Raw genomic sequence first — 25147 nt, 5'->3', positions numbered from 1 at the left:
ACAGAGAAGCTGGAAAGCCTCGTCCTTTTCTTCTCCATTTCATTTTACAGATGAGGAAACTGAGGCAAACAAGATAAACTGACTTGCCCAGGGTCACACAGCTAGTAAGTGTCTGAGGCCAGATTTGAACTCAAGAAGATGAACTCAGGCCATGTGCTCTATCCATTACATGTTCTGGTATATTCTACCAACTCCAAAGTGTGAATGTGAAATTCTTTCCTGAGAATTATTTTTCAGTATATTTGTATTTTAAAATAAAAATAATAGCTAACATCGATGGAACGATTTAAGATTCACAAAATGCTTTACATACCCTTACAACAGCCTTGGGAAGTAGATGCTATCATTATCCCCATTTTACAAATCAAGAAACTGAGGCAAACTGGCTTTCCAAGGTCACACAGCTAGTAAATATCCATGGAGGGATTCAAACTCAAGTTTTCCTGACTCCAAGCCCAATACTCTATCCACTGACCCACCTAGCTGCCTTCTACAATTAACTACATGTACTCTGTGACATAGAAAGTGTTTATGGGGGCAATAGTTTATTACAATAACCCTACGAGACAGAGAGGGATGTTGTCTATTATCCCCATTTTACAGATGAGGCAAGTAAGCTCTGCCAGGCTAAAGGCTAATTGGCTTGTCTGAGATTATCTTGCTAGGGCTGAAGGTAAGACCTTTCACTTCAAAGCCAAGGCTCTTTTTGCTGTGTTTGCTCACTGTTGGGAGTGTTACATATGGAGAGGCAGCTCTGGAGTCAGGAGGATTTGAGTTCAAATACAGCCTCAGACACTTATTAGTTGGGTAACTCTAGTCAAATCACTTCACCTCTGTTTGCCTCAGATACCCCATCAATAAAATGGGGATAATAATACGCTCACCTCCTAGTGTTGTAGTGAGGATCAGATGAGATCATATTTGTAAAGTGCTTAGGAAACCTTCACATGTTGGCTGTTGCTATATCATTTCAAGGAAAGGAACCCAAAGGAAAACCTGTACAATGGAGAGATGTGACAGACCCATTGAAGGAACACTTTGGGGGCAGCAGCAGCTCTCCCAGAATCCTTCAATCGTATCCCTTACGAGACAGCCTGATGTTCAAGGAAATTGCCTATTAGAGCCAGGAAGTACCAATTGCGCACTGCCCACGCCAGAGAATGTCAGACCTGAAAGGGACATGAAGCCCAAAATGTCAGAATATAGAACCTCAGGATTAAGAGAGACCTCTGGTCATAGCATGGTAGAACATAGATCATCAGAGCTGCCATAAACCTTAGAACGCATAATGTCAGAGTTGGCATAAACCTTAGAACTTAGAATGTCAGAAATGAAAGAACCATAAAGTGCCAAATGTCAGAATATAGAACCTTGGGACTAAAAGAGACCTCTGGTAATTAGAATGATAGAACAGAACTGGAATAAACCTTAGAACATAGAATATCAGAGCTGGAATAAACCTCAGGACATAGAACGTCAGAGCTGGAAAAAACCGTAGAGCACAGAACGTCAGAGCTGGAATAAACCTTAAAACACAGAATGTCAAAACTGGAATAAACCTTAGAACAAACAACGTCAGAGCTGGAATAAACCTCAGGACATAGAATGTCAGAGCTGGAAAAAACCTAAGAGCACAGAACATCAGAGCTGGAATAAACCTTAAAACACAGAATGTCAAAACTGGAATAAACCATAAAACAAATAACGTCAGAGCTGGAATAAACCTCAGGGCACAGAATGTCAGAGCTGGGGAAAAAAATCTTAGAACACAGAACATCAGTGCTGGAATAAACCACAGAACATAGAATGTCAGAGCTAGAATAAACCTTAGAACATAGAATGTCAGAGCTAGAATAAACCTTAGAACATCCAATGTCAAAGATGGAGTAAAACTTAGAACATCCCATGTTAAAGCTGGAGAGGATTTTTGATACAGATTATCTCTTCCCCTCCCCCTCATACCCCCATCAGAAGAAGCTGGGGCACCCCCACCTCGGCCCTTCACCATTCCTGACAGGTCACTTGCCCTGGGAGCAGCCAGGTCTCCCCACTGGGGCCCCTCCCAAAGAAGAGGAATTTCCAAGCTTGTGTGGGGTTGTTATTTTTTCCCCAGCTTCCTTTTTTTAGCTGAAGTTCATAGCCTTCTGTTCTCCCTAGACAATTCTGGAATTATTTTTTTAATATTCCAAACATGAATCTCCCCGAGCATACATGCATGTTAATAAAAGGCTAATGGTTTACTTTCCCCCCCTTTCTAAAAAAAGAAATTAAAAAAAAAAACATACACACACAAACCAGGGGGCCCTTTTCATCAAGAGAATTAATAGCCTGAAAATGTCACCAGGAGGTGACTGCCAAATTCAGAGTATGCTCTCAAACTTTGCAGATCCCACAAATCATTGGGCTTGGAATTGGTTATCTGATGCTCGAGTACTGCCTTTTCCCAGGACTCCAGCTGTCCCGAGTAGACAAGGGCTTCATCAAGCTTGATAAAACATCTGATCTGGCCCAGATCACCTCAGGAGTCTGGGCTGGTGCTGGCCAAGACCACTGGGGCAAAGAGCGGAGGCTGGTTTGGTTTCACTTCCATTAGGGCCATTGCCCACAGACAGATGCTGCCAGTTGCAGAGGGGGTTATTTTGAATGGCCTGGAGCAGGAAGCCCCGAATCCTGACCTTTGGCAGATTTCCCACCAGAACCTCACCTCTTCTCTTCCTCTCTCTGTTTCCAAGAGACTTCCTTCCTCCTCACATCCTGCCCCTACTTCTTCAGGGCCTATTGGAGATCTGAAGCCCTGACTCCACGGGGCTCTGGACTTCAGATGAATTAAAAAGCCTTTCCTCTGGGTATTTTTTCTTTCCTCATCTCCAGTTCCCCCCTCCCCAACACACACACTTGGCTGGTGTGATGGTAACACCCATCCATTAGCTGCTCTGGACTCCCCCTTCTCAGAACAATGGCAGAAAGAAAGGGGAGGGCATGTGCTCTGGATTATCTCAACTGTCCTCCACTCTCCGCAGCTCTACTGACTTCCCTTCTACTGGGAAGATTTCTTAACAACTGTGTCTGTTCAGTTCCAAGGTGGAGGGTCCTTCAGGGCCTCATCTGAATTCTCTTGACCCCCAAATGGGTCTCAGCTGTCAACTCAAGACTGCTTTTCTGACACCACAGTGCTATAGAAAACAAGATGAACCCTGAGAAAATGCCCTGGCCTTGCACTCTGTCTCCTGAAGCTGGCTTTAGGAAGGAGGACTATGGGTATAGATTCTAGTAACTCATCTGAGCCACTGTAGAAAGGGGAATGGCCTCCTTCTTTGTGTCAGGAGCTCGCCTAGCTGTTGCTGGCTTGATCAGGGAGAAGTATGCCCACTGGAACCTTGGAATGGACAATCTACTAAAAGGATCCTTCAGAAGGCATTGATGGGGCAAGTAGATAGTGCATTGGATAGTCAGAAGGACTATCTCTTTTAAAAGCCTTTAAAAACAATAGCAAAAAGAAGGTGTTGAATACAATTTTTTTTATTTTATAGATAAACAAATGAGGCTCAGAAAGGGGAAGGAATTACTAAATTCATCCAGGTAGTAAGGGGGCAGAAACAAAATTTGAATTCAGGTCCTTTGAATCTAGTGTTCTTTCCAGGCTTATTTATGACATTCTGTTACCTGAGGCTTATTCTAGATCCGACATTCTCTGTTTTAAGGTTTACTCTAGCTCTGATGCCCTGTTCTATCATTCTATTACCAGAGATCTCTTTTAGCGCTGAGGTTCTATATTCTGACATTTGCAAGTAGGTTGCATTGCACTGTAGCAAGAGTGAGAAAGAGCAACAAATGGATACATCAATGATACATTGATGCCATATATATGTATGTGTGTATATATATCTATGTATATATAGGGCACTACTAAGCTTGTGCAGAGGGATTTTCCCACTCAACCACTGCTCTGTACCTAATCATCTTGAAGAATTGAGTTGCGATATTCAGTGGTTAACTGCCAGGGGCACACAAACTGAATATGGCAGAGGTGAGACTTGAACCCAGATCATCTTGATTACTAGGCTAGCTCTACATTCTGCCAATCTTTGAGATGCTATTTGTAGGTGAACCAGGGAGAAGCCTCCAATGCATTAGTTAGGTACTCTGGGGCGGATTCATGGGAAAACATGGGCAAGGATTGCAAAGGATAGGAGGGTCTGGAGGGAAGCCCTGCACCGATGAAACCATCCAAGTATCACTGTCATTAATATTATCCATAATATAAATGCCAATCCAAAGAGAGACATCAGTGCTGAGCTAAATCAGTGAGTCAATATGAAGGACCCAAGATTGATTAGCGTCTGCCACCGTGCAGACTACAAATTAGTGAGCTGACAAGCCCACGGTTGGAGGCTGGAGAACATCCTGAACCAGACCACCGTGGTACAGTACTATTATGTTTTGTCATTTTTCATATATACTACAGCCAGAAGTGTGCTCAGAGGTTAAAAAGCAATATTGTTAATAAAGTTTAACTTGTATTCCTTCAGCCATCCCTAGAAGCTGGTCCCTGGCCATGGAACAGATTTTTCTCCCTGGAAAGTCAGAAGTGCACATTATGGTTGTGAGGGGGATACATCAGAGAATTTGGATGGCACTCTGCAAAGTCATCCCCACTACTAAAAAGATAGTCTCTGTGTAGGGTTTTTAATTGCCGTATTGAATGTAGGTAGCACTGTGGTCAGCAAACGATCCTTGTATCTGGAATGAGGATATAAGTTCATTTAAGGTGGTGTCAGTCACTAAATTAGGTGAATTTAAGACTGATTTCCAAATATTTTCTCTCAAAACCAGACAAAACTATAGCTTAGTTTTAGTTGAAAAAACATATGTATCCTACAGCTTCAGACCTATTAATGAGCTGATGTAGGTAGATGATACTGAGGAAAAATGAAGTCAGTTTAATTATTGACTCTCCTGCATCTCTCTGTATCTCTCCATGTATCTATGTATGTATCTGTCTATCTTATCTATCTATCTACTTCTCTCTGTCTCTCTCTGTCTTTGTCTTTCTGTTGGTCTGTCTGTCTCTGCCTGTTTGTCTGTCTCTATCTGTCTGTCTCTGTCTCTTTGTCTCTATCTCTCTGTCTCTGTCTCTCTCTGTGTGTTTCTCTCTTCTTGCTGTGCTTCATTCTTGTCCTTCATTCTTGAAGAGGCCCATGACATCAGAGAGATGATACATGACATGCAAATGAATTGGATTTAAGTGAGAGAGGCTGTGCAAGGTCCCCTGCCTCACTTCCCCCGCCCCCGCCAGGGCCATCTGGGTACAGTGGCCAGATATAGATCAAGATGACTGGAGATGGCCCTGGATCTAGTGAGAGACCTTGGCCTATTTTTGCATGGGTTTCAGTTTGACTGAGGTAGCACACATTCAGTGAGTAAAGCTAGGTAAGAAATGAGGCAGAGAATGGTTTTGGTCTGTTTTGGTCAGAAACTTACCCGAAGACATACATCTCTTGCACAGAGGGTTCCCAGAAACCTACTCTAAGTTCAGGATATTTTGACATTTGCACAAAACCAGAGCTTATGAGCCTCTTACCAATGTTTTCATTTCAAATAATCAGCCAGAGAACAGGACTAGTTCAAAACAAAGACATTTCATTAAATGAGGCAAGTAGAAGGCATAGTAAAATAGTGTTAGATCTGGAGACAGGGAGACCTGAGTTCAAATCTAACTTCAGACACTTCTTGCTGTGTGATGCTGAAAAAATTCCTTAATTGCCATCTACGACATCTGTTAAATGGGAATGATAACAGTACCTACTTTCTGATGAGGAAAAAATGAGGAGATATTTGTAAAGCATTTAGTAAACCTTAGAGTGCCTCATAAATGGTAGCTATTGTTATCATTGTTGTTGTTATTAAATATCACAGTGAGAAAAGTCACCGTAAAACATCTCTCATTGTCTTCCCCAAAACCCACCCTCAGTGGGAAGAGTGTTCACACGTGGTGGGCACTCACAGAAGGCATATGCGTGGAAGAACACAACGCAGGAAACATGTGCAGACAGAAAACACGTCAAGGGTCACATCACACCTCCAACGCTGTAAGCATATGTCGGTACCTTCTGGTGATGTTGTAGGATTTTCTCTCTGGGCCTGCTCTCTGCTGACCCTGCACCTGAGAATTGCATCATGTCTCTGAAACTCTGCCAGGTTTCACATCCTCACTGCTCCCTCCTCAGTTCCGCGCTTCTGTTGCGCCACACCTCTGTCTCCTGGGCTCCAGCGGGAGTTCTCAGCTGAGATGCCAGTTCTCCCACATAAGGGGAAGAGTGGGCTCTGCCATCTCTTTTAGCTTACCCCTCAGAGCTTAATGTATAGCCTTTTTAGAATGACAGCTCCCTTATTAGATATCATTAGGAAAAAACTTAGGTTGTTTTTTTTTCTTCACAAGGCCAGAGATCTGTTATTGCTTAGATGATTTTTCTTTTGGAACTGTAATTTTTTTGACTGAGGCAATTAGGGTCAAATGACTTGTCCAGGGTCCAGTTGGGAAGTATTAAATGTCTGAGGTCAAATTTGAACTCAGACCCTCCTGACTTCAGGGCTGGTGCTCTATCCACTGCACCATCTGGCTGCCCCAACACAATCAGCCTAGCATTTAGAATCTGATGACATTTGGTCAATCTTTGAGATTATTTACTTCTGCTAGAAGGATCAATGTCTCAGTTTCAAATTTTTATCTGACTGAGGGTTAGAGCATCCCCTTTATTCCTCTCAGTTTCTGATTGCCAATCTGTGTCTTCCTCAGACCATTTTAGGTGTTACCGTCCAATATATGTCAAAAGATTGGCTTGGATGTACGGCAGGTGTAATTTTCCTAAGGACTACTCCCTTCCCCAATCCTTTAGATATTTCAATGTAAATAAATCTGAATAACCACAAAAGCTAAGCTTTGAGGGCAAAGTCATAATCTTTCTTCTAGACCACTTTCCTTCCTTTAATAATAATAAGAATAATATATATATAAAATATACAATAATAACAAACCTCTCAAATAGTGAGCTCTTCTATAAACCCATCCATGCTTTCCTAAATAAAATAGCATAGTAAGAGCATTTAATGGATTTGAATGGAAGGGAAGATAGGGAGACATATCCAGCTGTCAAGTGGACCGGTTAAATAATAACACTATTTTATAATGGTACATGGAGTGAGGCTGGAGGCAGGAGAGAAGAAGGAGAGGTAGCTATGGCATAGTAGAAAGAACTCTGACCTTGGAGTCAAGGGTCCCAGGTTCAGGTCCTATGTTTTCTACTGACCTCCTGAATGATATTGTTCTCTCTACTGATCCTAAGAAAAATGCTGTCAAATAGACAAGATTATAATCCCCATTTCATAAGTGAGGAAAGAGAGACAGAGACAGACAGACATAAAGCACAAAGAAAAGGGGAGAGGGAGACAGACATTCACATGACCTGTAAGTCACAGTCTAAAACAGCCCAGGCCCCTGGAGGGTCACTGAAGATGTGTCAGCCTGAAGGAGACGGCGGGAAAGAAAAGTGTTGTTATATATCCTCAGTCATTCTGAATACAAAATCCACTTCCCCCTGAAATCCTGGTGGCTCCTTCCTTCTATGTGGGATACAGTCGAGGGAAGCTAATTTTCCAAGAATGGGCTCAGAAGGCCTCGGATTGACTGAGCAGTTCAAGTTAAGTAGCTGAACAATGCCATAGTCATGTTTGCAGAAGGGCCCTTTAAAATGATTGGGGGTGGGGGGAGAAAGAGCAAGCAAGAAAGAAAGCTAGGTTGTGAAAGCCCATTCAGGGAGAAAAACAGCCATTCTGGCCTTTGTCAAAAGCAGAGTCAGAGCACTTGTTAGGCAGTTTGGGGCTTGATCTTTGATTTCTTCCAAATGGTCCCAATCAGTGGGAAATTACCCAGTCCATTTTGAGCAGTAGCTCCCAATTGTGACTTTAACTCAGCCACTTGGGTGGGGAGAGTGTTTACAGACAGATAGCTTGGCTGAGCTCAGAGCCTGTCTCTTTTGTCTTTCTCTCCCCACAGTTAACGTAGCCTGTTTTAGCCGGGGGATGGCTGGAGCAGGGAGCTAGGTGCCCATGCTGCTCAGAGCAGCTAACAGGAGCCACCACTTTTTAGGGCCTGAAATGGCTGTTGGGCTTGTGGGGTTTCCAGCAAGAGCCTGGGAAGAAGCTGGTGGTTTCTGAGAAGTTATTTGCAGCTTTGGAGACAGCCTGGGGATGAGTCCTGCAGGGGAGCATTCAGCAAGTGCCTGCTGCCCCCCAAGTATTTGTTGAGAGAGCCGCTAAGGTATAGTGGAGTTGCTAGCTAAACAAGTGGTTGCCATGGAAATGGCAATCCTGAACTGGGTTGCAGGAATAAATAGAATTGCAAGGAGGAAATATTTTCTAGCCCTTCTGGTACCTTTTGAGAAACTTTGTGGCAGAGGGTGGAGGAGGGGAGGGTTGGGAAAGGTGGAAGGAAGAAGCACTTCTTAAGCCCCTGAATATCAGAGGTGGTGGAGGACCTTGGAGAGCCCCCCAACGAACCCCTCATTGCACAGAGGACGGTTATTATTACCAACCTGTGGTACCTATCATATATCTGCAAATGTACAGAGCTCACTTTTCCCCACATGACTTTCTTCCTGTGTAGAGGATGGGGATATCCATTAGCAACCTGATCTGAACAAGTGAACTGATGGCTAATTAACTGGAGGGTAGGGTTTGGTGCTTCTGAGGCTAGCCTTTTGGGCTTTGCTCTATTCCCTGTCTACTGATTGACTCGCTAATAGGAGCCACAGCCCAAGCCCTAATCCTGGCCATTGACTGACTCTTAGGTCTAATTACAGATTGACTGTTAACCTGACCATGGATAGAACTCTAATCCCATAGACTGATAATGATAATCTCCCTCAAAGACCGATCCTTACTCACAGTCAGAGATTGACCTCTAATCCTCGTCAGAGGCTGATGCTTTGTCTCAGACACAGACTGATCTCTAGCTTTAGGGAAAACCGATCGTCCTACAGTAGACTGAGAGAAAGGTAATTTTTAAAAAATGAAGTAACAGAATAGACAAAAGCAATTAACCTCCCCTTTTCATGACAGACTATCAGCAGCAGGTGAAAGAATTAAAATGTGAAGTGATAACAGGATAATTCTGAATTAGAATCAGTCTGTCAGAATTGGAAGAGAACTTTGCCAAAATTGGGCCAATTCCCTCATTGGGTGAATGAAGAAACTGAGTCTAGTCCAAGATTACCCTTTTAACGTCAGATCTAGAACGAGGTCTTCTTACTTTTGTTTCAAAGAAAACCGAGTGTGGAAAGCACAGGATATGTTTGGTTCCTTTAAAAGTATTTATTAAACATGTGTGTTTTACAATATGCTGGGAGTTGGGATAGACATAAAGGTATATAAAACATGACCTTTGCCCTCATGGAATTTATTTGCAGTGTGGTTAAGGGTTGATGAAACAGCTATAATGCAAAGAAATGGAGGGGGGACTAGGCATTAAAAAATAACATGTGAGGAAGTATATGAAAGAAATATAAGAAAAGGAATATAAGGAAAAGACTTTATGACTCCAGGGTTAAAGGGAAATGAAGGAGACCATGGCGAACTTACCAGAAAAGCCAACATTTGGATGGCCATTTCATTTTTTCTTTTCTTTTCTCCCCCAACTTATTATTTTTTTAATTTTAACATTTGTTTTCTTTCAAATTTTGAATTCCAAATTCTCTCTCTCCTTCCCACTCTTCCCCACCCTTGCCTTGATAAGGCACGCAATATGATATCAACTATATGTGTGAAATCATACAAAACACATTTCCATATTAGCCATGTTGCAAAAAGGAAAAAGTAAATACAAACACACACACACACACACACACTCAATTTTCTTTAGAGCTCATCAATATGTCCTTTTTATTCTTTTAAAATTGTCTTAGGTCAGTGTATTGATCAAAGCAACTAAGTCTTTTACAGTTGATTAAAATATTTCTGATGCTGTGCACAATGATCTCCTGTTTCTGTTTATTTCACTTTGCATCAATTTATATAGGTTTCCCCACATTTTTTCTGAAACCATCTCCTTCATCTTTTCTTATAACATAATAGTATTCTTTCAGTCACATATATCTCCTCAATTTCCAATTCTTTGCCACCACAAAAAGAGCTGCTATATTTTTTTGTTCATAGATCCTTTTCCTTTTATTTTTTATTTTTTTGATCTTTTCAGGATGCAGACCTAATAGTGGTATTGGTGGGTCAAAGGGTATGCACAGTTTGATAGGCTTTTAAGCATAGTTTCATATTGTTCTCAGAATGATTGAATCACTTCACAATTCTTCCAACAGTGCATTAGTGTACCTATTTTCCCTCATCCCCTTCTGCTTTTGTTATTTTCCTTTTCTGTTGTTAGCCAATCTGCTAGATGGGAAATGGTACCTCAGAGTTTTTTTACTTTGTTTTTTCCAAACAAGAGTGATTTAGAGCTTTTTATATGACTATGAGAGCTTTGATCTCTTCTTCTAAAAACTAATCGTATCCTTCAAGCATTTGTCAAGTAGGGAATAGCTCTTCTTTTCATAAATTTGACTCAATTCCCTATATACTTGAAAAATCAAAGAACTTGCTATAAAACTTTCCCCCCCAGTTTCCCACTTTTCTTCTAATTTTGGCTGCATTAGTTTTGTTTGTGCAAAATTATCCATTATACTTCCCTGGTTTTCCCTACCTCTTATTTGATCATAAACTCTTCCCTTTGAATTGACATTTTAAAGCACAGGTGAGAATTCAATTGGCAGCAAAAGGTTGATGGGAAGACATTTTAGACAGTCTTGGAAGTGGAAAAGTTTGCAATATATAGTGGGCTTGTATCTAGGCTAGTTTGACTAGAATCCACTTGGAGAGGATTAGCATGAGCAGAGATCAAAAAGGAATGGTGACGCCTGTGGTGTTCTTTGTCCTCAAGTCAAGATCCTAGGCAGAAAAGGGTTTGGACAAAGTTATTAATTATTCCCACTTCATGGACTGAAAGGCACAGAGCGTAATTAAATGACTTGTCCTGCAATCAGTGAGTAGTCAGGCAAGTAACTTCTCACTGCTTTTAGATCCAATTTTTCCTCTATTATTTTGCATTTTATTCTAATGTGATTTTCTGTTAATAGAATGCAAGCCCTTGGAGGCCAGGAACTACTTCATTTTTATCTAACTCCACTGCCTAACACAGCATTTGACACATAACAGCATAGTGCTTTGCACATAGTAAATACTTAATACATGCTTTTAAAATTCATTTGTCAGATAGCTAGGTGGTGTAGTGGATAGAGTGCAGGATCTGGAGTCAAGAATACTCATCTTGCTGAGTTCTCATCTAAGCCTCAGACACTAACTTTGTGATCCTGGGAAAGTTACTTAACCCTGCATGCCTCAGTTTCCTTATCTGTAAAAATGAGCTGGATAAGGAATTGGTAAACCACTGCAGTATCTCTGCCAAGAAAACTCTCAAAGGGGTCACAGAATTGGATATGACTGAAATGAGTGAACAGCAGAAGGTACTTAATAAATGCTTGCTGATTAGGGGAACATAAGAATCCCTTACTTTGAATAGCCTTTCATTTCTTTAAATGCTTTCACCTCTTGATCCCTTTGCTCTTCACCAAAATCCTGCAAGAGAGCCATTCTCTAGTATTGCATTGACATATTCCTGACGCCATGTACTATCGCCATCTTACAGAGAACAAAAACAGCTTCAGAGACCCTGTCTAGAACCCAGATTCCTGTCTCTTCTTTGACTTTTCAGTGGGACCAGAGACTATGTCTTCTTCTATTTCATCTTCACATCACCCCCTTCCCCTCCCAGCAGCACTGGGTCTAGCTAGTCCTGAACACCACAGAAAGTCTTCTGTAAATAATGTGGACATGTTGACTGGAGGCAGAATTGCCCTGAATCTATCTCAGAAAAGTCAGTAAATTCACCTACCATTGGTGAGATGCCGTTACCTGTGCTACGAGTCAGACAGGGGTGGAGGAGGGACAGGCACTAGTTAAGAATCAAATCAGGCAGAGTTTTAGTTCCTTCTCTGGCTTCTTCTTTCCTGGTCTGAGTTTCTTTTCTGAAAAATGGGTTAATTGGATGGAATGTCTCTCAGAGTTTCCTTGCTGCCCTTGAGTGATTCAGTGTGCCGGCCCCCTCTCCCTTCCCCCTCTGTCTCTCCCTGTTCCTGCCTCCCTGTACTGACATGTTCCTGATGACATGTACTAGAGACAGCCAAATTGCCATGGCCTTCAAGAGGAGGGAAGGGAAATTGGGCATGAGGAGCTTAATGGTTACTGCAGAGCACAGATCCCTGGGAAGCCTTTGTGTGGCTCTTCTGATGCCAGGAGATACCCACTCTGTAGTGGCCTCTCGGCTCGGCTCAGCTCAAACTACGGTTGGAGACAGGCTCAAGTCAGGGGAGAAGCCGGGGAGAGCCCAGAGGTCCATCTCAGTGATAGATAGAGGTAAGGATTTAGTGAGTGAGTGGGGGATAAAGGTATGGAAACTGCCTTTTGAATGTCACCCCAAATCCCTGTTCTTTCTCTCTAGGGCAGCATAGACCTCTCTTTTCCTTTGCAAAGCCTTCTGTGACCACCTCAGCTCATTTCACAGATAGAGGGACTTACTCAAAGTCTCACAGGTGGTAAAATCAGAGACCTAAGACTAGAACCCAGGCTCCAGGGGATTACCTTTCTAATTAGCTTTTAGTGTTTTTAGAATATAAGCATTAAAAAGGGCATTAATGATCATCCTGGAACAGAAGAGGGGATGGAAATCATCATGGTAGATATAATGGAAACTGATTTTAAGATCTGGGGACCTGAGTTCAAATCCTAGCCATGCTTCTTATTCCTGGTGTGACTTTGGGGAAACCAATTCGCTTTGCTGGTTCTTGGATTACTCCTCTGTCAAGTTAGGGGGACCGGAAGAGAATCATCCCAGAGACCTTTTCCAAGTCTCATGCCCCATGATCCAGAGTGGTTGAGTAACCAAGCCCTACTCTGGCTAGGTCTTAGAGCTCTGGGTTTTGAGTGACAAGACTTGGTCTCTATGCTTTGTCACTTAGGGTTCATGGAATCAATTCAGAGGTCATCTCATCCAGCTTCCTCATTTTACAGATGGAGAAACTGAGGCTCATCAAGTTTGTGTAAATTGCCCAGATATCACACAGAGAGTGGGGAGGAGACTCAGAATTCAAGCCCAGGTCCCCAGCAATCTTTCTATGTCACCATTCAGCCTCCAGTCTCTTTTTATCTCAGTGTCCTTCTTTGTCAAGTTAGTGGGTTTTGACTAAGTCATTGCCAAGATCCCATCCAATTCTAGGTTCGGTGCTCTATGATGTGTATAACTTGCCTCACATCATAGAGGGAGAAAGACCACCACGCCTGATTCTCCCATTAACCACCCTTATATATCCCTACTTTCCACTGCACTTCTCTCAGACCCTCTCTACTGGCAGGATTGTCTCAACCCATCCTCTCTGAAGCTTCCTTGAAGGATTGTTCTTGAAGGCTGGGCCAGTGGCGTCTGGCAGATGTTGCCATGCTAGAAAGACACCAGGAATAGCCCTAGCAGTGCTCTCTGAGAACCAGCTTGGTTCCATCCAGCCAATACTGGCTACTTGCTATTGGGGTATTCCTTGTGATCTGCATCTGAGGGAACATCCATTTAAGGCATGGTAGAGTAGGAAAAAACATTAACTCAAGTCAGAAGACCTACATTTGAATCCCCATCCCCTCTTTTGGCAAGTCCCTTAAGTTCTCTGTATCTCAACTTCCTTATCTGTCAAGTGTCAAAGGCTTCTAAAGTCCCTTCCAGCTGTAGATCCACAATCCCACATGATTCAGTCTCTTCCTATACAATCTTGCCCTCCCTCGTTCTCTTACTTTTTATCTTAGCTTCCTTTCACAACACACACACACACACACACACACACACACACTCACTCCAAACAAAACATATACCCTAGAGTTATTGTGTTTAATGGAAAAATGGAAGAGCTTTGGGAAAAGACTAAGGAGACTGGGTCCTGGGCACAAATCTGTGGGCCCTCCTTCACTGTGTCACCTTGGACAAGTCCCTTATCCCTTCCTCTTTGTGTCTCATTTCTCTCTTTTGTCAAATAAAGAAGCTAGACTAGACAATTTCTGAAGTGTGATCCAATCCTAACACCTCATGAGTCTATGACTTCTCTGCTGCCATTCTAGTCCCATTTTGTCCCTGGCCCCAGGCCCACACACATCTCCAGTCCCTCAAACACACCCTTTAACTCAAGTGGAAATTTTCTTTATGTGGATTTGAGTCTGTGTGTACTTATATAGGAATGCCAGACTATCTGAAACTTTTCCCCAGAGAGGAGTGTTTGATCATAACACATGTATGCTCATTCTCACAGCCCCCATCATCTAAAATTATAACACTAAAAAATAAATAAAAATAAAATTATAACACTAACTCCTTGGAGCCACCAAATCCATCCCCAAATAGTTCTCCTTCCATCCCGCCACCTCAGAATATTTTACTGCCTCTTTGGACTCCCCCCTCCCAGTTCTCACTCCCAATCCCATATATTCCTCCCTAATTTTCTCTCTCAGACTTAATAAGGGACAATGAGAAGGTCATGGAATAAGAGCTGTAAGTGGGTAGAGGTGACAACAAAGAAAGGTGAAGTCTGAGAGGAAGGAAAAGGGAAGGATCAAGGAGAGATGGAGCTTTGGGGACACATGCTTGCCAAACCAGAGAATGTTAGTGAGGGAAGGAATCTGGACAAGGAACAGACATATCCTAAGTGGCTCCTAGGTAGCACGTACTGAGCTACACTCATGGGATTAAAGAGAATGTTGAGCGATCCTTTCAGTTCAACCCTCTTGCTCTGCAGATAACAAAACCAAGGGATTTTGGGTGATTTGCTCAGAGGCACATGGGGAGGGAGTAACAGAAGTAGAACTCAATCTTCCAGACTCCAAGCCCCACCCAGGACAGAGGAGCTACAGGGGCGCAGCACCCCCATGAGCTGGAAAATGCACATAAAAGTTTTTGGCCCTTCCTTTGTATCAGAGAAGTCTGAACTTTTCCTTTTTTTAATGGGCTGTTTACAGTACCTTATTGTAAATATATATATTTTATATATATATATATGATATTAAAAGATAAAATATGTTGGTATTATGCAATACTGTGCACATTTTTTTTTGCATTTCTGAGTTTCCATGCTTTTTCTATGTTGTCTGCTGAATTTTTTGCTGTTTTTTTCTTATTTTATTTTTTCTTTTATTTCTTAAGTTCAGCATAAAATACATTTTTAAAAACACAAAAAAATAAATAGGATTGAAAAGGAAAACAATTATATTGAAATAATTATCAATGTATTTTGTAAAAGTGGACTCTGTATTTAAGAAGATTAGCTCTTTAAAGTCTCTTTTAATTCTGGCATTCCATAAGTGTATAAGTAAGCTGGCTCCAGCATAAACCAGATACCCACTGACTCTGGAAAGTGGAGGTGGTAAGGGGTTGTCCAGGTATGTACCTAAGCCCTTCCAAATGGGAAATAGAGTCTGTGAGTAAAGAAGATCAGAAAAGGGAGTTCCCCTTTGTCCCATTTTCTCACTGTTGTTTCCTTCCTGTTCATTTGAAGCCATGATTAATGGGCAGATCTGGTAGATCTGTGCAGCCAAGTAGCAAAAGCTAGTAGATATGAAGTACCTAGTGAGTAACTTAAGAAGGGCAGGGCATGACCAACCTAACTCTGTGCCCTCCCGTGGTTTTTCAGGGTCCTTCTTCTTTACCTCACCCCAAGATCTCACCAAACTCATTTCCCTCTATGCAGCTTGCTGTGATTCAGAAGGGACCTGATAATTCATTATTTATTCACATCTGAATACAGTGACAATGTACAGACATTTTAGTACAAGAAATAAAGTCGTACAATGAGTATATTCTTTCAAAGAATATTTGCTAAGCAGTTTTCTTTGTGTCCATGCTGTCCTGGTTCTTCTGGAACTCAGCTGATGTGACTTTCAATGCTCAACTTGGGCCCAGCTTCGCCATGTATCTTTGCCCAACTGACTGAGCTTTCCACCATCTCCAATGAAGCTGTTTATCTGGCTCCTTCCTGGAGTCCTTTATTTGTATTTCTGACAAGGTCAGTGGATTTTGAGCTGAAAAATACTTTTAGTAAAACTCTCTCATCTAGAGTTGAGAAAACTTAGGCTCAGACAGTGACTTACTCAAGGTCTTGTAGGTAAGAAGTATCAGAGGAGGATATAAACTAAGGCTTTTATATTCCTACTCTAGCCTTCTTTTCCCTGCAGTGTTGTATTCTTCTTCTCCTTCTGAGGGCAAGTATTCCTCTCAAAGATTTTGTCTCCGCAGTTTTTCTCCTGAGTAATAATTATTGTTAAATTGAACTTGTATATAACAATCATCACCAGTGTCCTGAGCTTTAATGATAACGGTGCATATTCTCCTACTAAAGGAATGATGACCTGTGGTATAGGATGAGACTCCAACATCAGGGATGGACAAGCAATCATCCACCTACTTTTTGCCTGATCATCCTTGTGACTGTTGGGATGGTTGCAGGTCAGCTGACCAGGAATAGGTCTTAGTCTGTGATAATGGTTAGGGTTCAGTCTGTGTCCAAAACTAGAATTCAATCTATAAATAGTATTAGCAGGAGACAGTCTATGACTGGGAGTAGGAAACAGTCTTTAGCTGAGATTTACTACTAAATGTTTGACTACAGATTCTTCAAGAATAAAAGCAACACACATACAATACCCTTTTAAATTTAATTTTCATTATTAACATTTTCTCCATAACTTTTTAAGTCTAGACAATCAACAAAAACAACAATCCAAGCCCTGACTTTTAGGGTTTGCTGATTTTTGAAGTACAAATGCTCCCATTGAAAGCTGGCTCTTGTGAGTTGGTATTAACCACATTTAGCATACTTCTGGTCTTTGGCTAGGCCACATTTCTCCATTTTGTGCAGAGACTACGTGAGAGCCTTTGTTAAATGCCTAACTTAAATTCATGATGCAATATGCCTGTGGCATTTTCTGATCCATCAGTCTTATAATGTTGTCAATAATGTGGAATTATGTTTACATGATTGCATATGTATAACTTATATGTCAGATATATTGTCATATTAGGGAGATGGAAGAGAAGGAGAGAGGAAGAAAAATTTGGAACCGAAAACCTTATTAAAAACAAATGTTGAAAATTGTCTTTATATGTAATTGGAAAAAATACTGTTTTCTAAAAAATTGCAACCTTGTCAAAAAAAGGAAATGACTCCAGTCAAGCATGACTTATTCCTGGGAAACCTGTGCTGACTCCTAGGGATCACTGCTTTTTTTTCTGATTGATTCTCTGATTAATGTGGCTGGGAACAGGAAACAGTTGATGTTTTTGAGGTCCTTGAACTGTGCCTGATGTAGTTGACAGTGGGGAGTTGTGGAGCTTCTGAGCAGAAGAGTGATGTTCTTTTTGGCCTTCCAGCTCCAGCCAGAGCAGCTAGACTGTGGTGCAGCCCATCTCCAGCATCCGCTCTCCATCTTGCAGCCTCTCAAGGCCACGCCAGTGTTCCGCTACCTGGGGCTAACTTCTGTGGCCGTGGCCAGTGTCAACAACTACACCGTTGTGTTCCTGGGAACGGCGAATGGAAGGCTCCTCAAGGTAATGCAGTTGGCTGGACCCTTAATGCTTGGGGAGGTCAGTTTTCCAGGGACAGGCGCTCACCTGGATGTGCCCCTGGTTGGCTGATTCTCATCTTGATTGTTGTTCAAGCTTTAGCTCATGAATTTTCTGATACAAAAGATCCTTCTGAGATGGGTCGTAACCTGTTATTATTGGGACAAAGAGATGGAAAATAAGCTGTCTGAAGTTGTACAGCTGGTTAATAGGAAGGTTCACGCTGAAACCCAAATTGTTTCACTGTCTGATCGGGACTTACAGAATCTAGTTGTAGACAAGAGTCTAGGCTCTTGCCTAGATGCCTGAGGGTCTCCCACCTTCTAAAATGCCGAGACCCCAGAGCTGCAGTTACGGAGGGGCCGGCAGGGTGGGCGGATGCCAATCCCTTGGGATGCAGCAATAGTTCAGCTCAGGCCAGCAAGCATTTAGTGAGCACCTGATATGTGTCAGGCACTGTGCTGGGTGCAGGGGTACCGAGACAAAAAGAAAAGATGCTGCTCCCAAGGAGCTTACACTGTCCTGGGGGATACCTCCCACCCCTGCTGAATGGTCTCTACCATTCAGAGGTCCACCTTGCCTGAGATCACTGATTGAGACTTCACTGGCAAAATCAGAGTTGTTCACCATGAGTTCTCTTTTTCCCCGTCTGTCTCAGAACTCCCTGACATCATCCTTCATTCATTCCTCTTTTCTCTTGTCTCTGACAGAGGTGACCTTTCTGCTTGCCAAGACCACCCCCTCTGTATGTGTCCTCAATGCCATCTCTTCCAGTCTTCTCCCCCAGACTGCCTCCTCAATTATCCCATTCTTTCCCTGTCTCTGCCCGTGTGTGTCTCTGTATCTCAGTCATGCACACACCCACACCCACACCCCCCCACACACACAATCCCCCTCTCTCTGTGTCTCTCCCTCTTCCTCCCTCCCTCCTTCTCTCTCTGTTTGTCTCTGTCTGTCTCTGTCTCCCTCCTTCCCTTCCTCCCTCTCTCCTTCCCCCCCCCCTCTCTCTTCCTTTTTCCTTCTCTCTGTCTCTTCCTCCCTCTCTCCTTCCCCCCCCCCTCTCTCTTTCTCCTCACTTGTCTCTCTCTTTCTCTCTGTGCCTCTCCCTCTTCCTCCCTCCCTCCTTCTCTCTCTGTTTGTCTCTGTCTGTCTCTGTCTCCCTCCTTCCCTTCCTCCCTCTCTCTCTGTCTCTGTGTATCTCTGTCTCTCTGTGTGTTTCTTGTCTCTCTGTGTGTCTCTCTGTCTCTGTGTATGTCTCTCCCTTTCTCCTTCCTTCCTTCCCTCCTTTTTTCCCTCCTTCTTTTTCTTCCTCCCTCTCTCCTCCCCCCCCTCTCTCTTCCTTTTTCCTTCTCTCTGTCTCTTCCTCCCTCTCTCCTTCCTTCTTTTTCTCTCTCTCTCTCTCTCTCTCTCTCTTTCTCTCTCATTCACCTCCCTATCTAGTGGTTTCTTCTCTACTGTCTTCAGACATCTTTAAAAATATTCATTAGACCTTAGCATCCCTTCAAGCCATTACCTTATTGAGATCTCTCCTTTCTCAAACTCCTAGAGATAAGCTGTCTACACACACTTTCTCTCCTCACATCTCAGATCTTAGTAGTCCGTGTGCCCGTCTCCTCATTCACCTGAAACTGCTCTCCGGAATTGCCAGGATCTCTTCCTTACAGCACGGATAGTCTTTTCCCAGTTACCTGTTGCATTCACTGCTGTGCTGTCCTCCTGGAGGCTCTCTCTTCATGATATGACTTTCTCCTCAGTCTTTTTCTACCTCCCTGTCCCTTCTCTCTCCTCTCTGCCATCTCATCCATCCCTGCCGAGGTTCCATTCTAGCTCTCTATTCTTCTCCCTTTTCTTTTTTTTTGTGAGGGTTAAGTGACTTGCTATGGGTCACACAGCTAGTCTTGAGTGTCTGAAGTTGGATGTGAACTCAGGGCCTCCTGACTCCCTGCCAGTGCTCCATCACTGCGCCCCTTTACTTTCTCTTAGTAACATCATCAATTCCCAGGGGTTGAAATGCAATCCCTGTAGTTACACACACACACACACACACACACACACACACACTTGCTAACTTTAGTCTCTTTCCTGAACTTCAGTCCTGTCTCACCACTTACTTATTATACATGTCACCATGGATGTACTCGGGTTACATCAAACTCCACATGTCCAAAGCAGACTTCTCTCCACCCCCATCTCCTCCTGTTCCGACCATTTCTGCCGACAGCGTGGCCATCCTTCCCGTCTTCCACTTGGTGACTTTGGCACTTTATCCTTGAGCTCTCCCCCTTCACTCACCTCGCATGTTCAGTCAGTTGCCAAATCTTGCCCTTTCTGTCTTTACAGTCTCCCCCAACCCAGGCCTTTCCTTTTATACATCCAGCTACCACCTTAGTCCAGGCCCTCATCGCCTCTCACCTCGATTATTGCAACAGCTCCCTAATTGGTCTGCCTCAAGTCTTTCATCACTCCACTCTGTCCTCCTCACAGCTGCCAAAGCAATTTTCTGACCACGTGACTCCCCTATTCCACACTAGTGGCTTCCCATTCCCTCCAGAATAAAGTATAAACCCCTCTATAAAGCATCTAAAGACCTCCACAATCTGACTTTGACCCATTTTTCCAGCTTCACTGGATAGTGTCCCATTCCCATGTTCTTCAAACACTTCCCTCTTCATTCATCCCAGCCATCCTCCCCACGTGCTTGTCCAAACTGTCCACCATACTTGTAAGGTGCTCTCTCCTCACCTCTGCCTCCTAGAGTCCCCCATTTCCTTTATGACAAAGCTCAGCCATCATCATCTGCATAAAACTTTTCCCAAACCCCCTCCAGTGCTAGTGCTGTATCCTTAATTGCTTTGTATTTATTTCTATTTATTCACATTATTCCTATGCTGTATGTATTTCTCCACCATTAGAATTTGAGCCCCTTAGAGAGAAGCTCTTGATAGTCTTTGTTCTGGTATTCCCAGCCTTCCACACAGTGCCTGGTATATAATAGGGGCTTAATAAAGGTTTGTTGATTGATTGATTGATTGATTGATGTCTCTAGTTAGATCCTGCCGCAAACCATAGCTCATATGTAGTGATTTCCGACACTTGTCGGTGCTGAGCATTAATCAGAATTTAAGGTCTCTGAGCTATCCGCCCAGACCAGGGAGCGTGGCTAATAGGAGTTCATCAGTTAGAAATCTCATTGTATGGCATTTGATTAGTAGCAGGGCCCGCTAGTAAATCCTGCCCTTGATTGGATCACTTTTCAAAACCCCATTTAAGTGAAAGGCCCTCCTTTCCCTTCCTCTCTCATCTTTTTTCCTCCTCTGAAAAAGGGTTGCTCATGATACATATAGAAATATGTTTAAAAATATTGTACATGTTTAACCTATATCAGATTGCTTGCTGTCTTGGGGAGGGGAGAGGTGAGGGAAGGAGGGAGAAAAAATTAGAACCCAAAACTTACAAAAATGAATGCTTAAAACTATCTTTCCATGTACTTGGAAAAATACAATACTTTTTTAAAACTATTTTCTTCCTTTTTTATTATTATTATAGCTTTTTATTTACAAGTTATATGCATGGGGAATTTTTCAGCATTGACAATTGCCAAACCTTTTGTCCCAATTTTTCCCCTCCTTCTCCCCACCCCTTCCCCCAGGTGGCAGGTTGACCAATACATGTTAAATATGTTAAAGTATAAGTTAAATACAATATATGTATACATGTCCACACAGTTATTTTGCTGAAAATACAATACTGTTGAGGAAAAAAAAAAGGGTCGATCCACATGTGGACTGAAGTCCTTCTGGCAAGCAAGACCTGGCAGGGGCAGGTGAGAGTAGAAGGATTGGCAGGTCACATCTGCCATCTGTGGCTTTCCAGCCAGAGTCTTCCCTGTGGCGGCCGGGTGGATGGAGTCAGGAAGAGTCAAGATTCAAATCTGGTCCTTACAGGTGAATGACTCTGGTCACTTAATGTCCAGCCTCAGCTTCCTCATCTATAAAATGGGAGGTTGCTTTCCCTCAAAGGGCTATGAGAGTCAAATGAGATTTTAAGATGTATGTGGGTTATATACATACATACAATTTATACATATACTTAGATAGTGTTTGCAAGCCTTGAAGTACATAACAATGGCAGTTGTTATTATTATCATGATGCATTTTCAGTTTCACTTTTCTCTCTCCCATTGATCGGTGTTGCATCTTAGAGACAGAATAGGATTTCAGGTGTAGAATTGGAAGGAATCTCGGAGGTCATTCTAGACCAACCCTCTCATTTCTGAGTTGAGGAAACGGGGGGAGCCCGAGGTCTCATAGATATTGGGTTGCAGAGATGAGGTTTTGCACTCAGGTCCTCAGCCTGTAAAACCAGCCTTCTGCCCCCTGGAACGTTCCAGGGCTGCCAGCTAAACCCCAGTCCCAGGTGGTCACGTTCCTGGAGGCAACGGCCCTAATGTGGTCTCAGGAATTGAAATGCCGGGAAGAAAAGATGGAGTCCGATAACGGCCCGCTCCCACAGTCTGGGAGGCTGGGCCTTTGGAAGAGGGAACTTTCTCAAGCCCATTTCCCCCAGCACAGGTCTCGTATGTAGGGAGGGAGCGAGTGTATGGAAGCCTCCGGAACCTGGTGAGGGCCAGAATGTGGGGGGAGTGGGGACGTGGCCCCTCGAACCCCTCTACACCTTTCTGTGGGATTAACAGCTCTGCAGCTATTATCCTATCAAGGAAAATCAGCCTCATCTGCAGACCCTCCATTAGAGACAGGCTGCCCAGGATAATTGACTCAGATACTGCTAATCTAATTCATCCACAGATGTCTAACCAGAAGCCCTTGTACCTTGGGGGTTTCGAGTTAACGAGGGCTACCGGAGGCTCCCTGTGGGTTATAGCACGGGGACCTGTCCAGGTAGGGGAGGCACCTGGCCGGGAAGGGCACTCTGGCTTCCAGGAGGAGGGGGGCAGAAGGGACCATCTGGCGTCTGTGGACCCCCATGGTCCGAGAGGACGTCTGCTGCTGAGCCCGGGCCTGGGAAGTCCCCTGGAGAGGGCCTTGGCCCAGCAGAGGCTTCTCTGACCTCTCTGAGCCCTCCCGCCAGAGAACACCCTCCTATTTCCCCGGTCTGGACTTGGCCCGGGCTTTGTTCCCCAAGCTGCTCCCTCTCTGACTCTTACCTCATCCTCTGAAGGAGGGGGTGCCAGGGATGTGTCTGACAGTGGCTTGGCTGGCGTGCAGAAGGGACGAGGGGGGCTCCCCTTGCACTCTGCTCGGGAGAGGGAAGGAGCTTTGATCCGGGGCCCGATTGGTGGGGAGGGCTGGGAGGGGGCTTGGAAACAGCTCCCTTGTTTGTTTCTTCAAAGATAACACAAACACATTTCTCGGAGCCGTTTGGGCACCCGGGGTGGAGAGGACGTCAGACCCTGGGAGGAGAAAGGCCCTTTGACCCCGGCACCCTCCCGACTCCCGAGGTCCCTCCTTTGTAACCCAGTCAGCTGCGGGAGTCTGGCTGGGGGCCAGCAGCACATGGGACAGGAGAAGGGGGAACCCTGGGCCTCTGGCCTAGCTGGATTTGCTCTTCCTGATACTCTCTGGGTCTGTAATCCAAGCCCTGTGTCTGGTCCCAGATGGCTTGCTCCCCCGGACGGGTCCACACTCAATGGAGGGAACCAAGACTGTTTCCTCATCGGCTGCAATGGAGTCTTAAGACTGGGCTCGTCCCGGTCTTGTAATCAGGCAGCCAGGAGCCAGCTGCGGGACCTGGCTCTGCAGGAGGAAAGGGGTGGATTCGCCTGCCCGGCTACTTCTGGGAGTCCGTGCCTTCCCAGTTCGGAGGGGATGTTGGCAAATGGAGGCTGGATGCCAGGACGGCTCAAGGAGTCAAGGAAGGCTGTTTGAAGGAGCTGGTAGTTCTAACACAGAGAGTTAGGATGGGGGGATGCTGCTAAGTGTTTAACAGAGAGTTCTTGGGCTGGGGAAGGGTGAATTCATGACACACTTTTAAGTTTAATCAGCATTTTTAGCATTTGCCTGTTTTTCTCATTGAAAATTGAACAGTTAACTCTTACAAGCTGGATAAGAACTGGCCCCATGACATCCCTGCTCTAAGGAAGAACCTGACGGTTGTCTTCGAATATTTGAAAGTTATAATGCAGATGAGGGATTATATTTATTTATTCTGTTTAGCCTTGAATTCAGAAATAGGATAGAAAAGAGAGATGTTATATATAGAAAGACGGCTTTACTTGAAAAAAGGATTTCCTTACAGAACTATCTCAAACACTGGATTTGGAGCTGGGAGGGACCTTGAAGGTCATTAAAAAAAATTCACCTGCCAGTGAAAAAGGTGATAGATTTGGGGCTGGGAGACCCAGTTTGGACGTTTCCTAGCTTTGTGACCAGGAAAAAGCAAGTCAGCAAATAAGAAGCAATTATTAAATGCTGAACTTATATATATGTGCTGAGGACTTGCTGGGAGTTGGGCATTCCATGAAAGGTAAAAACAGTATCCATCTTCAAAGAGCTGACAGTCAACATATAAACAACTACAGCAAATAAGATATAGACCAGGGGTCCTCAAACTACGGCCCGCGGCCAGATGCGGCAGCTGAGGACGTTTATCCCCCTCACCCAGGGCTATGAAGTTTCTTTATTTAAAGGCCCACAAAATAGTTTTTGTTTTTACTATAGTCCGGCCCTCCAACAGTCTGAGGGACAGTGAACTGGCCCCCTATTTAAAAAGTCTGAGGACCCCTGAATAGACAGTCCACAGTGGAGATGATCGCAGAGGGGAGGCCCTAGCATGAAGGGGATCCGCAAGGCTTCTTCTATCGGGTGGGATTTTAGTTGGGACTTGTAGAAAGTTCAGGAGATGGATTCTGGCCATGGCGGACAGCCAGCAAAGTAATTCCAGGCCGTGGCAATGGTCATGATGTCAGAGATGAAAGTGAGCATGATGAGTTAGTTCTGAGACTCCAAGAAGGCTGGTATACGCAAGCTCAGTTTCTTTCTCCTTCCTGGTCGGAGAAATGATGTTCCAACAAGGGTGAATTGCCCAAAGCTTAATAAGTTTTTCCACTTTGGAAAGCGCATGGATCTGCTCCCCTTCTGTTCTCTCCCAGGAGCCCCTTCTCCTTCCCCAAATCTCCCTAATAGCTTTTCCCTCCTAATCCTACCTTCCGGCAGGTTTCCAGGTACCAGTTACCCTAACTGCCTCGGGCCCCCCCTCCTATTTTCTTGGCAGATTAACCTGAACAGCACCATGAGCATCATGAGCAGGAAGTCCATCACGGTGGCTTACGGGGAGGCCGTGCACCACATCATGCAGTTCGACCCCTCGGATCCCAGCTACCTCTACGTCATGACGTCCCACCAGGTAAGACCCCGCCCTGTGCCCAGGGGCTCCATCCCT

General features: G+C 44.0%; 1 protein-coding gene across 1 annotated transcript in view; it reads left to right on the top strand.

Annotated features, from left to right (window-relative positions):
• The window catches only part of PLXND1 (plexin D1), a 198657-nt gene that overhangs the window by 35409 nt on the left and 138101 nt on the right, over positions 1 to 25147 (top strand). The window contains exons 2-3 of the mRNA XM_051982802.1: positions 17558 to 17734; positions 24980 to 25111. Of these exons, the coding sequence (XP_051838762.1) occupies positions 17558 to 17734; positions 24980 to 25111 (309 nt within the window). The remainder of the gene's footprint in view (positions 1 to 17557; positions 17735 to 24979; positions 25112 to 25147) is intronic.

This window comes from Antechinus flavipes, chromosome 1 (genome assembly GCF_016432865.1).
Source record: "Antechinus flavipes isolate AdamAnt ecotype Samford, QLD, Australia chromosome 1, AdamAnt_v2, whole genome shotgun sequence".
NCBI lineage: Eukaryota > Metazoa > Chordata > Mammalia > Dasyuromorphia > Dasyuridae > Antechinus > Antechinus flavipes.
This window is presented reverse-complemented; position numbering and strand designations above follow the sequence as displayed.